The sequence below is a fragment of the Pituophis catenifer genome, unplaced genomic scaffold, assembly GCF_029215685.1.
Source record: "Pituophis catenifer annectens isolate HBS135680 unplaced genomic scaffold, rPitCat1.0.hap2 SCAF_1, whole genome shotgun sequence".
NCBI classification, from domain to species: domain Eukaryota; kingdom Metazoa; phylum Chordata; class Lepidosauria; order Squamata; family Colubridae; genus Pituophis; species Pituophis catenifer.
Genome location: NW_027256881.1, coordinates 298,163,409 through 298,178,808, shown reverse-complemented (window position 1 = coordinate 298,178,808; position 15,400 = coordinate 298,163,409). Strand labels below are relative to the sequence as shown.

At 35.2% G+C, this 15,400-nt stretch overlaps 1 protein-coding gene across 1 annotated transcript in view; it reads right to left on the bottom strand.

Moving 5' to 3' along the window:
- The window catches only part of TTLL5 (tubulin tyrosine ligase like 5), a 141,430-nt gene that overhangs the window by 103,807 nt on the left and 22,223 nt on the right, over positions 1-15,400 (bottom strand). The window contains exons 12-14 of the mRNA XM_070940991.1: positions 4,198-4,279; positions 2,305-2,366; positions 965-1,053 (exon numbers count right to left, since the gene is read on the bottom strand). Coding sequence (XP_070797092.1) covers positions 965-1,053; positions 2,305-2,366; positions 4,198-4,279 — 233 coding nt within the window. The remainder of the gene's footprint in view (positions 1-964; positions 1,054-2,304; positions 2,367-4,197; positions 4,280-15,400) is intronic.

Genomic DNA, 15,400 nt, shown 5'->3' with positions numbered 1-15,400 from the left:
ACTAGGCAAAAGCATTTAATTCTCCCAGACGTTTTAATAAATCAATGTTAATTCTACACTTCTATGCTCTTGCTGGTATTTCTATTGTTTTAATTTCATTATCCTTTAATTATCAAGTTTTGTTATGTATTTTAACTGTTGAGAACTGTATTGTTTAATTTTAATGGATTGTAAACCGCTCAGGAAAAGCCTAGTTAGCATACATAATATATGTAATGTATGTAATAAATAATACTGCTTTCTTTTACAGGTATGATAGCTTTACATAGGATAGCTAACGGTAAATCCTGGGTTACAAATAGTATTTGAAACATTTGAAACCCTAAGAAATTAACAAAAGGCAACTTAATTTAGATCACAAATTATGTTCAGACTTTGGGAAACATAAAAGACTTTGCACTGTCTTGCAGCTCTAAACAAGCAGACAGTAGATGGCAGCAATTATGGTGCTAGTATCATTTTACATGGTATGAAATACAGCAGAAATCAAGACTCACTAGGGATAAAGGGAGTTTCTTTTCAGGAATTCTACCCAATATTTCCCACAGGGACCCATTCGATTAAGACGCTCCCGTTACCTCTTCTACACACAATTGAATCCAGGTGTCTATTATACCCAAGGCCATGTGACCGACTCAGCTACACAGTTTGTTACTTCACTGCTTACCTTGACTCCTCTTCCCTCCCTCTTAAATGTCATAAATATTGAGAGCACCAAATAAAGAAGTAATGATACCCTCTCAGATACACAAAGGACTTCTAGAGATCACTTTACTTCCCAATAGAGTAGAAACAATGCATGACTAAAGTGTTAAGAAAAGAGAAGCTCTATATTAAAGAACAGCTTAAATGTAGAAAGAAAAGTAGTCAGAGGAGAAAAAGTATAGAAAGATCATCAAGCAAATATAATTCATAATTTAATAATATCATCGCAGAAGCATTGTTTTAACTTTTTTCTCCTTACTTGAGTTTTTTGGTAAGGATTTCTCCTTGTCTCAGAGGAGTAATAAGATGTCCGATTTAGCCGCTGACCTGGATCCTGACAAACAAAGCCTTGGAGAGAGGAAGGGAGGAAGATTTGTCACATGAAGGACATCTAATTATAGATCAACTGCCCTGATAGCATCAATGTACCACCTAAAAACTAGGGTTATCATAGATGCTTCCCAGGGCACTGCTTAATAATAGATATTGTTGAGTAACAGAAATGGGTGCCCTTTGCAGAAACTATGTCACTATTACATTTACATTACAACAAATGACATTTATTCTCCAAAAGTAAGCATGGATTTGTAAAAAGAACTATTATGTTGAACTGTGAAATACAAAAGGGAGAAACTAGATGTGATTGACATGAGAATGTATATGTATATAGATTTGAGGGACAGATATTTCTGAAGCTTGGATGCTGTGACAGCTCTAAAATATAACTTTGTTGATATTTAGTTCCCATTTTATAGATATTTTAACAGCAATCATGGCAGATTATGTTTTGTAATGTTAGATATTACTGTAATGGTTCAAACTTGGTTAATCCAGAAAAAAAGCAGACCCCACATGTGCAGGAAAATGCAGGAGAAAGAAGAAAGTAGAATTATCACATCTGCCACTTTTCCAAAACATTATGCAAATGTCAATCTTAAATATAGAGAGAGACACAGGTATATCATACCATTTATTCAATGTTTTTTCATGTACAGAACTTAGTGCTGTCATATGTTGCACAAATATTGTATGTACCTGTCACTAATTATTTTATTTTACTTTTCAAAATAATTCCAAATACTACTACAAAGCATTTACCAGATTCACACAACAGATTTTAACATGGCCTGTCCAGTACTTTGTCTTAGAGTCTGGAAGAGAAACTATAAAGTGACTGCTTTGTTCCTACTATACATTAAATAAAACTGATGTTGGTAGGGAAAGATTCAGTTTCTAACAAACTCCAGCCTATTGGGACTAAAATGAAACTCTTAAGTACCTTAATTGGGTTAAGGTACTTGCATAACACGATAGTTAAATATATGTACATAGAGCTAATCTGACACATATGGAACGTAATATAAAACATTATTTCAAATCAGCTCTGGACTATACAGTATATTGACTTTAAATACAGTCACCCAAAGCAATGTAATTTTTTTTTTAATTTGATTTATATGCCGCCCTTCTCCGGAGACTCAGGGTGGCTTACAATGCGTTAAGCAATAGCCTTCATACTTTTATATATTTATACAAAGTCAGCTTATTGCCCCCCAAACTGGGTCCTCAATATTGAAGAAGAATTGACATGATACTCACCTACAAGTGTGAACATATCTGAAAGCATGCTAGCTTTAATTTTCAGATCCAAAGGAGCATCACTAACAGCATGGAACAAGAGAACAAATAAGACCAACCAATTAATCACTTTAATCTGCATTTTTGAGGAAAGTTTAATCGATATGTACAAGACCTATCATTCTAAGAATGGAAAGTCCCATTCTTGGAACTGCCAAATCAGAAATTTTGCATCTATTTAAGCAGATAATATGACATAACAATAACAATAACAATAACAATAACAATAATAATAATAATAATAATAATAATAATAATAATAATAATAATACATACATACATACATACATACACAACTTTATGAAAATCCTTCTGCCTTGACATTCTGGGCAGAGGTTAAAGAAATCTTAGATTTCCCTTTTCTAATGTTCCAGTATAAGGGTGCCCAATCCCCGAGCAACAATCCACCTCCAGGCTTTGAGCCGTTCAGAACTGGGCCCCAGAAGTGTTGGGTGAGCGCATGTGTGTGTGTTCCATTTGCGCGAACAGCAGGTGTACATGCCTACCACTCGCGCAGAACTATCCCCTCTCCTCCCCCCGCTGGTACACAAAGCCAAAAAGATTGGGGAATTCTGTTCTACTAGACTGAAAATCAGCATTTCCAAACTGGAAATATTTCTTACAATATCTGTGATAGAACAACAGTGCTCTCTGAACAATTTTCTGTGAGTTCCTCCAAGATTCAGGGTATATTTTTTAATGTTTTAGATCTTTCCAGTTTCATTCACTTATTCTTGAATATTGAGAATAGAATCTAAAAATAGATTCATCACTAAAAAAAACATACAGGTGAAAAGTGAATTTTTAACACTCACTACAACCAGGACCAAATGAAGTCATAGATCTGATTGAGATTTATACCTTATAAACCTCCATTCAGAAAGAAATTAAACATTAATGATCTCAGATAAAAGACTTTATTGAATGCTGCCTTTTCCCTCTTAGAAAAAAATAAACTTCACTTTTCTAACTTAACGAAATAGAAAAAGAAATAATATTTAGGACAGAATATTATTTGCACACTGAATCTAATCCCTTTCCTCCTTTAAAAAATGGGGGGGGGTGTTGCATTCATCATTTGAATGAAACAACACTCACTGTTTTGTTTATTCAACCAGAGATGGTAGGAAAATAATCTTATCCAACCCTGTCCCCCACTCCTTGCTCACAATCAACAGACGGGTTATTGAGAAAGGGCCAAATATGAACACTGTAGCTATCCTTAGACATTGACCTCTACCTACCCAACTATTTCGGCTCAATCCTGCCTCTTACCATTTTAGCCAAAAGGAGATATGGCAGGTAATAGATGTATACACAACACTTTGAACTTGAAGCAGCTGTTTCACATCAAAACATATTCTCCTAGACGTGCTGGTAGTATTCAGAGGGGGGAAAAAGAACAGCCCTGTTTCAAACTAAGAATGCTTGTGATAAGGTCAGAACAACCATTTCAACCTCAACCCCAGGCATTTTAAATTCAGAAAATTTTGTACATCTCTAATAGGTACAGTAGTATCTCCTTGTGACCTGGTAGTTCAGAGACCAAAAACAAAATTTAAAAACATTCCTCCTTGCATACATAGACTCCCCTCTATGTCTGATGCACAAAGCAAGGGAGTGGGTGTTACAGGCTAAATTATATCCATAAATTATATCCCTCAATTTGAGAAATAAAAAAAGTTAATCAGAGGTATAGTCAGTTTGCAAACTTGTTCTTCCCTTCCCTTTATCCAAACAAAGATCCACTTAAAAAACATCAAGAATATTTCCTGCCCCCAAAGGAAACAAATTCAGAAGAAAATTACTTAGGGGACAATCATTTCATCCTATCTTCTGCAACAGTTCCCTTACCAGGCCAGGGAAGGGGACAGATTCACCTCCAGCAGCCAAGGCTTGAGAGTAGAATCAATGAGAACATCAAAACCATAAAGCTCTGAAACAAAACACAAAATATATCAGATGATAGCATAACAGCATTTCTAAACAAGGCTAGAATATGGATTTATGTGATCGGTTTACCCTATGAACAATGTGACAAGGTTTGCTAACTCTGCAACTTTTATTACTTCAATTCTAATTGAATTTCTAATTTGTCTCATGGTTTGCAGTCAAGGCCCTGATAAGTATTTTTTTTTAATTGATTCTTACCTCTTTGTAGATCTCCTCTTTGTGGATCATTAATACTGTTTTTAAAACTTTACTTATGTTGATACTGGCAATGGTTTACATTTAGGTGATGTTTCTGCACATAAGTGTATATATACATTTGCTCTAAAAAGTCATGTTACTTTACTCAAATAGAGTTTTAAAAGTGCTCCTGCCATACATGAACATGCAATACATTTGTCCTGCTTCCATGACAGATATAAGACTCAAATTTTCTCACTATACATATTAAACAAATTGTACTAGAAACTTCACTAAACACAGTTAAGGAACCTCCCAGTACTGTACATCAAAATATTTTCTAGAGGAAAAATAATAAAATTAAAGATTCTTCTTTTCCAAAGTAAATAAATATTTGAAAGTGTATATTTTTTCAACAGGAATGCCCAGGTCACTCAAGCTTTATTCAAAAGAAAACAGCCATTAGATTTTACTTCTTAGACAATATCTTGGCAGCTGTTGCCATGGATTAACAGACATCATTCCAACCAAGCAGGAAAAATGAAGTAATCAGACCACACAAACAAAATTTATGTCTGTATTACCAAGCCACCACATGTCAGAAATGACTACTTTGCAGTGCACACCCTGTCAAAATGAAAGCTGAATCTAAACTATATGCATATTATCAAGTGAAAACTTGAGAGAATTCTCAGTAAAAGATTAAGTAGCAAGAATAAATACAAAAATAGATAAGATTTAGAAATAGATTTTCTTAAGGAAAAAGTAAGTAAGGAAAACGGAAATACAAAAATTAAGCCTGTGATGTGAAAGGTTTAGCCAGTTCATCACACAGTTGTTTCAATCTTTACATTATTTATTTTTTTAACAATAGTTTTAAAAAAGAAACTAAGATACAACTGGTCACACATACTTCTGGAAAGGGGGCAAGGAAATGGACAGAAAGAGATGTCTCTAATATGTGTGGAGTTAAGGGTGAGAATGAGAGCAGAAAAGTTCCAGGAGGCAATTCACTATCATTCCCAGCCTTACAATCTCTCTTCTCCACCCCCATCCCAATCTAAAAACACCACCAAAATTTAGTCATTTTGCCATCAATGTAGTACAGCCGTGGCAAAGGTTTCCCATTACAAACTGGACACAGGGGCATCTTCTCTATTGCTTCTTATGGAGGTAGATTTCATAATGTCAACCCTTCCACTAGCCCTCCTTTGTAATAGGATCAGAGAAACAAATTGTTTTAAGAAAGTCAGTTATCCGGGATGGATCTATGACAATTCACTGCAGCTAACTTGCCGTGGCCAGGTAACCACGGCCAACTAGCCACAGCCAAATTGCCACGGCCAACTTGCTATGGCCAACTCTCTGTGGGACAACTCAACACGGCCAATTTGCAACGGTACAACTCACTGCAGAACAAGAGTTAACTAATATCAAAGAAATGGTGGAATAGAATCATTAAAGAAGGGATGCAAAAACAGGGACAAAATGAAATGTGCATGACAAAAAAATGTTTTAAATTTTTTTTATTTTAAATAATTAAATTGAATTCTTAAACTGCTCTGCAGCGAGTTATCCCACAGTGAATTGGCCCTGACAAGTTATCCCACAAGGAGTTGGCCGTGATGAGTTGACTGCAGCGAATTGGCCCTGGCGAGCTGACCATGGTGAGTTGACCGCAACAAATTGGCCGCAGCAAATTGTCCTATTCCAATCTGGGCTATATCACTCAGCAAGCTATGCCAGGTTTGGCAGCTCATAGTGCAGATTGTGCAGAGAAAATTGTATGAAATCTAATGAAGAATTGGATTTCCTTAGATGTTCTCCTAGGTTTCCAAATATCTATTTCATCTTTATAACCTTTCTTTAAAGTTTAATGTAAGTTTAGAAGTTAGCAAAAGGCAGCTCCTTCTCCTAGATTTTTATATCCAGAAATACTTAATGAAAGTCTCTTTCCCAATAGTAAGATAGTTAGATATTTTGGTTAGCTCTAGTAATCTCATATATAGAAAAGCCGAGTAAAAGAATTAAGTATCAAGTTTTCACGATATTTGTATACCAATACCGAAGTCCAAATATGAGAGCATTCAGAGAAGGAAAACATAATCTCATAATTGTTTCATTTTAAATAGACTTACGGTAATCTAAGTGCTAACACCAAATATTAAGTAGAAAGACTAAAAACAATATTGTAGAATTTGATTCTTCAATCACATTATTTATAAATAGAGAATCAGGATTGAGAAAAAGTATATAGAAGAAATGGGTTCCAATTAAACCTTCCAAAGTCTTCAGTAGCAAATTTGTTTATCTCTCAAAAACATTTTAACATTCTATTCTTGATCTTCTAGAAACAAGGGCCATACTATATACTGGGAATTCACAACTTTTGGTGATTAGGTGCACATCTGGAATTTTGAAAGTACATTACTTTTATCATCATAAAATGACAGATCTGATATAAATCACTAAGGAAAATAATCCAATTATCAGAAGCTAGATTGGTAGAATATCATTTCCAAGTCTCACAGGACACTAATTCATCTTATTGTTTTGTTTTGTTTTTCTGAGAAGATAGATACATTTGAAAGGGGAGCTTTAGATCCCTGCCATTTTAAATTCTAAAAATGTTTCTGAGACCTAAGTCAGGGACAGAGGCATTAAGTACCAATTACATTCGAGGCTGATGCTTTCCAGCATTCTCATTTCCAAATTTTTAACTGAAAATTTAAAAAGTGAAAATGAATAAAATGAATTTAAATAGGCAATGAGTCTGACAGGCACCAAGAAAAGTATGAGTGGGAATATTGGCATCCATAAGAATACTGAGGCCTCTAGTACCATGCTAAGGACCCAGGAGGGAAAAGTTTTAAAGTACTTTACTGACAAATTCCTTCTTAAAGGTTTCCCACTAAAGATACTCAAAATACAGTCTTTATCACCGACGTTGAATCTCTTTATGCATTCTCAACTGCCCAGGTTGGCCTTTTTTTGCCTTTTCACTAATATTTTTCTTTAGTCCAGCCATAAGATAAATAGAAAGGAAGATGCTATAGAGCTTTCTGCCAAAGCCCTGAATTACAGAATCTAGCAAAACATACCATTCCTAAACCAAAGGCAGATAGCGGTGTAACCATTCCGTTCTTGTGCATGGAGAAACTAATGAATCCAAATCTCTAGAGTTTTGGGGGAAAAGAGAAACAGAGAAAAAACAAGCCAAGGCAACCAATTTCAAATAAAGTTAATATAATTGGCTTAGCTAAACAAATTACTTATTATCTCCTTGAATAAAATCTTGGATTTCAGCAAATGTTCAGGGATTATTGCAAGGAGTACAACTGAAATTAGATTGTCTAGTTTGCTAGTTGGATGCTGATAGGCAGGTGCTCTCTTTTCAGTTCTCCACACTTCACCCTCCTTTTCCTCAGCATAATGTTTAGCATAGAATGTGTAGGATAACTGAAAGCCAGACTCTTTGGACAAAGCCAAAATTAAGTCTTCTGCAGAAGAAGAATTCTTCTTATCTCTGATTTCCTGAGTTTAGCCGAATAAATGCTAATTTCCATATATTCTCTCAGTATGGGTTCAAGTACCAAAACTTTGTAGAATCTAGTGTAAGATACTAAAAATGACATGTTTTGTCATGAGGTATACCATTTAAAAGTCAAACTGAATCTCGAATTTCTCTGCAAATGAGAGCTAAAAATGATTAATTGCTTCAATAACCTTCCTAGTGGTTTTAAGAGGAAATCATGTTTTAAGGGGAAACAATACATTAGATTATTCCATTTACTCTTGTAGCTGGAGAGGAGTCTAGGACAACTCGCCATGGCTAATTTGTCACGTGACATTCACCACAGCTAATTTGCCACAGGACAACTCATGGCGGGGCAATTCAATGCTGTATTAATCATTTCACTCGGTTACTTTTATTATTGGTGACCACGTTTTCATCGAAATTATTGTTAACTCTTTTATTTCTGGATTGACTCATTTTATTATTATTAGCCATGGTTCCATTGAAATTAATTTAACTTTTGTATTTATTGAATTGTCCTGCAGCGAGTTGTCCCACAGTGAGTTGGCCGTGGCAAGTTGGCCACGTGATGAGTTGTCCCATTCCTCTGGACAGGGGGAGAGAGAGAGTTGGAATGAGGGAGCTTCAATGGCACAAATTTGTAAGCCTACCGATCAGTGAAACACAGGCAGAATTAATTACTATTCAAAAAGCAAACAAGCCATAAGACCATTCATTCCACAGAATAACCAATAACATACTATGGTGGTAACACAGTTCTCAAGTTAACCTGCCATGTGCTCTTTCAATTTGGTTAACAAATAACGACAATGGGATAAAAAAATCTAATCAGAGTCAGTACTATGAAATGCTTCCTTCATATTTATGGCCTTACCTACCCTAGAAAATTCTCTAACCTACTCAAACACCTCATCACTTGTATTAAAACTTGGCCCTGTGATGCAGTACTCTAATATAATTAATCCCATTCCAGATTTTCTTTCAATGAATGCAGAGAAGTGTAAATGCAGTCATGAAAAATAACTTGAAAAATGTATTCTGATCCTTCTCACCTTCCCTGTTATCCCCTGGGAAGGGTTTTGTACCGCTTCAAAGCTTTGGTATGTGTTATAACGGGGAGGGGGATTTCTATGCCCACCCAGAAGCAGACTCCCAAAGTCAAAACAATGAAACCTTTTATAGCTTGAACCGGAATATACCAGTCTCCTCCTTTCTGTCCTCCTTTGAATCACCTATGTAATGGTCTGCACGGAGTGCTGAAAGCTCCCACTTTCCCTCATTTAACTCGTAGATGACTTTGCAACTCTCTCTGAATTTGTATTAATGGCGATACACTAGCTACATTATATATATATATATATATATATATATATATATATATATATATATATATATATATATATATATTATATAAAAGCATGTTTTCATATGCCAGACACTATTTATTACATATACTAAATGGATTTATCCTATGTGAAGCTGGTTTATCTTGACTTCCTGTGCCTGTCACAGGAAAAGAAAGTAGCCAGTTTTGTCTATTTACCTCAAAAGTGGGCCCCTTTCCACTCAGTGCAGATGCTGTTCAGGCTTTACATCAGAACACCAAGCAATGGCATTTTCCAGAGTATCTGCCAGATTACTGCTTGATCAGGAAGAATACATAATGCCTACAGTCTCTAGAGAGCTTAACATTGGACCACCTAAGTCTACAATTTAATTCTAATTCCCAATCTCAAACTGGAAAATGGGGGAACAGATTCTCATAATATAGATTATGCTCTGCTTTTCCTTTCTCTCAAAATGTTACCCTATATATGAGAATTTGCTATGGACTTCCATAGTTAAGGATTAACAGTTAGTACGGATTCCACGCCATTGGGAAGTAAGACTAAATAAATGCAACACTGCTCATAAATATCATTAACATTTTGCTCCTATATATAAAAACTACTCCTAGAATACAACTGGTAGAGTTTAGTGTTCAGTTCTGCTGACAGGACTTTGATCAAGGTAGTGGATTCCTCCCACAGTCTAACAGCATGTCTCTGCAAGTTATAAGTAAAAGTAGCACAAATGGGGTGCTCAGCTCAGGAAAGATTTCATGATTAGTTCAAGGAGAAAGAAGCAGCTGAATGTGTGCAGACAATAAAAGACATAACAGAGAAGAACTAAAGAATTAGTTGAGTACCTGTGACTGAATAAATGTTTTGCACGTATACCGTAAAGTTTTAAACAAAATCTTTTGTTTAAAGATCCTTTGGAAAACAAATCTGGAAACATTTATAGTTCTCCTCATCATGCAAAAAAGTAAAAGTATTTTTTTAAACCTTTGAAAAGCTAAATACCAAAAGGCAACCAGAAATCCCACTATCATGGTTCTGTATATTCCAGTTTCATATCATGCAAGTGTGGAATTTGATGTGGGGTATAGTCATCAACAGCAAGAGGATTTCAGCACATATTTTTAAAATCAACAAGTTCATAGAGTTCTATGAAAAGACAATTAAAAGCACACAGGCAATCCCTGTGAGACATTCTAAAAGATCACTAGAGGTCAGAAGATAAAGAATCAGTTATAGTTATACAATATATATATATATATATATAAAAGCTCTGCATCATGTATTGGTGAATAGCGTGTTCAAGAGCCACTTTGGCCCTTTTATTTAGTTATTTGGCTGGGAAATGTGTCTTTATTTTTTCTAAATATACATGTATTTATATTGCATTTTAACTCGTTAGCCACCCAGAGTCTCATTGGTAAGACAGATGACCATATAAATAGATATAAATTAAAAAATGAAAAGTGTGAGATTGCAGACTTTAATTTTTAGATTATATGGTTTTAAGTAGATGTTATGGTACTCATTCTTTTCTAATCTAGTCTCTAATTGTGCAGAATTTCACCTCTCACCATTACAGCCACAATCAATCAAACTGAAAAAGTTTATCATGTGTATAGTATTTCTTTGGAAAATATACATCAACTCTATAGAGCTTGTGCAAATTATATAAAAAATTCATATAGCAGTTATAGAAGCTAATGCTTAGCAAGCTATTCAGCTATTCACATATATAGAGATATGCCATCAAACCAAGTCATTTAAAACATTCTAGACAATCAATTATGTCAGTGCAAGCAAACCAGTTAGGCTACTGGTCTCCATGTTCTATAGTATGAATAAGCTGGTTTATCAACCCAACTGATCATTGGCTTCCCAATTGCTAGGATACTGGTGGTCTTCTAAATGCTGTTGAACTTAGATAATATAGTCAATGGTGAGATGTTGTGGGAATTACAGTTCAGTGCCACTTTGTAGGGCCACAAGCTTAAAACTTTCCACACCTATAATCTACAATCTATGGAAAAATCAAAATAGCAACTATGAATGGAGACATTTGGTGTTACAATGGTTAGAATGCAGTATTGCAGACTAATTCTGCATTACCACTGCCAGGAGTTCATTCCTGACCGGCTCAAGGTTGACTCAGCCTTCCATCCTTCCAAGGTTGGTAAAACAAGGACCCAGATTATTGGGGTCAATATGCTGACTCTGTAAACTGCTTAGAGAGGGCTGTAAAGCACTATGGGGTGGTGTATAAGTCTAAGTGCTATTGCTATTCTGGTTCTGAGAATTCATGTCATCTCACAGAGGTTTCTCTCATTCCTGTTTCCTCAAACCACGAGATTTATTCCACTGTTCTCTTTAAGATTCCGAACAAGCTTCTGTTGCTTAATTTATCTCCCTTTCAACCTTGAACTCCTAGCTAATTTTTCCTCATACACCATTTTTTCGCATTGGAAAACAAAAGCTCATGTTCTAATTAAAAATCACATCAGCTATTGCAAGAGATTCCGTATTTTTCGGAGTATAAGATGCAGCTTGGTTTTTGGGAAGGAAAATAGGAGGGAAAAAATCTGCCTACCAGGTATTCATCTGTCTGGTATCCTTAGTCTGGTCAGTTTCAGCACATTAGTTTGCTGGTTTTGAGCACGCACATGTGCTTTTTATCCCCTGCTTGGGGATAAAAAACAGCTCTAAAGCACAGCTGATCTTTGGAGAGAGAAGCAATGAGAAAAGCAGGCAAAGCACAGAGATCACTTCACTCATAGCGTCTCGTTAGGGCTGAAAAAAAGCTTCTAAAGCACAGCTGACACTCGCTAGTGCCTCGTTAGGGCTGAAAAAAAGTTTTTAATGCACAGCTGATCTTTGGAGAGAGAAGCAATGAGAAAAGCAGGCAAAGCACGGAGATCGCTTCACTTGCTAGGGCCTCGTTCGGGCTGAAAAAAAGCTTCTAAAGCACAGCTGAGAGTTGGAGGGAGCAGGCAAAGCACAGAGATGCTTCACTCACTAGCGCCTCGTTAGGGCTGAAAAAAACTTCGAAAAAGCTACATTCAGAGTATAAAACACACCCAAATTTTCAACCTCTTTTAAGGGGAGAGAAGTGCGTCTATAAGACTCCGAAAAATACCGTATACAGCTTTCTACCCTAGAGATGTAATTAACAAATTGATCATAAGATCCAACAGCCAAACATATACCTTTAATAGCCTTGACAGAGTGTTTAGTCCTTCTCATACTATTTCTTCACAGATACGTTTCTACCCAGTCTACTCTCCCTAGTAGGTACATTTAATATAACTGATATTACTGCACCATTAATGTAGTGTTATCAAGGATCTCGATTATAAAGTTTGTATCATGAGATGCCACTACTATGCCTGGCCAGCTTTAATATTAATTCTTGATAAGGCTACTGTTTAACGCACTGTAAGCCGCCCTGAGTCTCCGGAGAAGGGCGGCATATAAATCAAATTTAAAAAAAAAAGACCAAAGTTGTAAAAAGCTTTTAGTCTGCATTTTCTAATTTTGCCACTTCCATCCTGTACTTGTATATAGAGCTAGAGGAAATAGTAGGTGACTGCCAAAGGAAAACCTTTAGGGCAGGTACTAGAAAGCAAGTGAAGGCACTCACTGGTACTAACCATTGTTTCTTGGAGTCATTCCCACCTTCCTTGCCAGAGAAGTCTGAATTCTTTGCCAACATCTCTAAAGTTCTTATATAGTTTTGCTGAACGTAAGCTCTATCGCCACTATGTGGTACAATCAAGAAAAATACAAGCTTAAAAAAAAAACCCCAACCCTCACCAACATGAGCGTACATACAGAGCTATAGATATAGATATATAGATATAGCAATAGGACTTAGACTTATATACCACTTCACAGTGCTTTTCCAGCCCTCTCTAAGAGTCAGCATATTGCCTCCAACAATCTGGGTCCGCATTTTACCCACCTTGGAAGGCTGGAAGGCTGAGTCAAGCTTGAGGTTGATAGATATAGATAGATAGATAGATAAGAGAGAGAGAGAGAGAGAGAGAGAGAGAGAGAGAGAGAGAGAGAGAGAGAGAGAGAGAGTCTACATCATATAAATGCTCAGAACATATCCCTAGTCAACCGATTTCGTTTGTCAACCAATTATTTATTTGATGAAAAAACCCATATCAACCTTTTCGTTATCTGAGGATTATCTAACAAATATTTTGTATGTCCATTCAATGGAATTGTAAGAAGAGCTTACATCCTATATAGTTTTATATATAAGTATTTGAAAAAAAGGACCCTGCCTTCACCATATAAGACTTATATAAATTGTTATTCTGAGAACAAAACGTCATAAATTGTGCAAGTTACCATCCAATATCTTTTGTTAAATGCAGATGGCTAAGATTCTGACTATTGCTTTGGCATTATTGAAAAAGGTATTACTATCAGTAATCCTGCACAAAGTGGTTTTATGAAAGGGCATCTGGCCACTGAAAACTTTAGATTATTTGTAGATATCTTAACAAGCAGTGGAAGAAGTAAACATTTAAAATATTACACTGATGTTCAGTTATATTCCTAAAATTTGGAACTTTATCAAGAGTGTCCTGGACAGGGACAATGCAAGGGCCAGAAGTGGCCCATGGGCCATATTAGACAATATACTTCTTTGTTCTCAAGGTTCTTTTTCTTGTTTAGAAAACTGAATTGTATAAAGCTGTATAAAGATATAACTATTACATTCTATTTAGAAAATAAGAAAAATTCCATTATTTCTTTCTTTTTCCCTTTGCATTTGTTTTTTTACTTCTATTTACATTTTATATAGTTTTGTTTGAATTGTATTTAAAGTCTTTTTAATTATCACTAATAGTTTTAAGAATATTGGCGATTATTATTTAAAAAGAATAATTACAATTCCAAAATCCTTTTAAAAACCCCAGAACTTGCCTCCCATGAGCTGTAACTAAAGTTCATTTAGTCATTTTTCCATTACAAGGACTAGTATTTCAGAACATTTATGAATTACAAATTTAGGGAATATTTCCATTCATAGCTTCTCAACTACATAAGTGGTTAAATACAGCCAGACAGTAACAAGGTCCAGATGCTTTATGAAGTTTAACAGAGAGGGCTACACGTATTTTATTCCATACCATGAACTTTTATATTCCTGTTAAGATTCAGGCAAACTCCTTAGTCTTGGGGACTAATACTCCAAAGGTTCTTTGCATGTGATGTCAGAAACAATGTATCCTGGGTCAAAATGTAGAATGTTTCATACACTATGACATATATTAAAGAAATGTTTCCAAACTAGCTAAACGGCCAAACATATGAAAAGATATAATTACATAAATGAGGGCAGGATTTTTTTTTAAAAAAATCATATATATGAATATGAATAATGTGTCCATCATTTTGGAAACAATTCATAGCACAGGAAGTCATTCTTCAGTATACAGTAAAAACCTTGACTTAAATAAGTGACTTAAAGATACAGGTGTTTTAAATCCTGTAAATTAAATTATGATTTCTGCCAATGTATCTTTGCATATTTGACTTAAATTGCATCATATACAATAAAACCACCTTTTAACAAATGTTCAGTTTTAAATGAACAAATATGTTTTTAAAGCTGATTAAATTGTTTGCTCCTTTGAGCATGAAAATTAAGAAGGGACACAATGTCACAGCCTGTCTCACATCTTTATTACACGAGAATTGTATTGTACAGTACATTTTGAATATTGTTTGCTTTATTTAAAAAAAATCTATACAGGAGACAATATTGATAGATGGAACTTGAAGTATTGGAATAGGTAGCCTTATAAAGAAGCATCTAAACATTGACACATTTTATCTTTCAAAACGCTACAGTTCCAAATTATTCACTACAACAAAGATTCTAACTTCAGAATACAAACAAATCCTCCTTTCTGCAATGTGAAATACACAAGATTTAATGCTACAGAAGCTGCAAGTCACTAGTTGACTCAATTTTCAAAATGTTTAAGTAATTCGTGGACAGTAGCCAAAGCTGAAAACCAAGCTTTTTCTG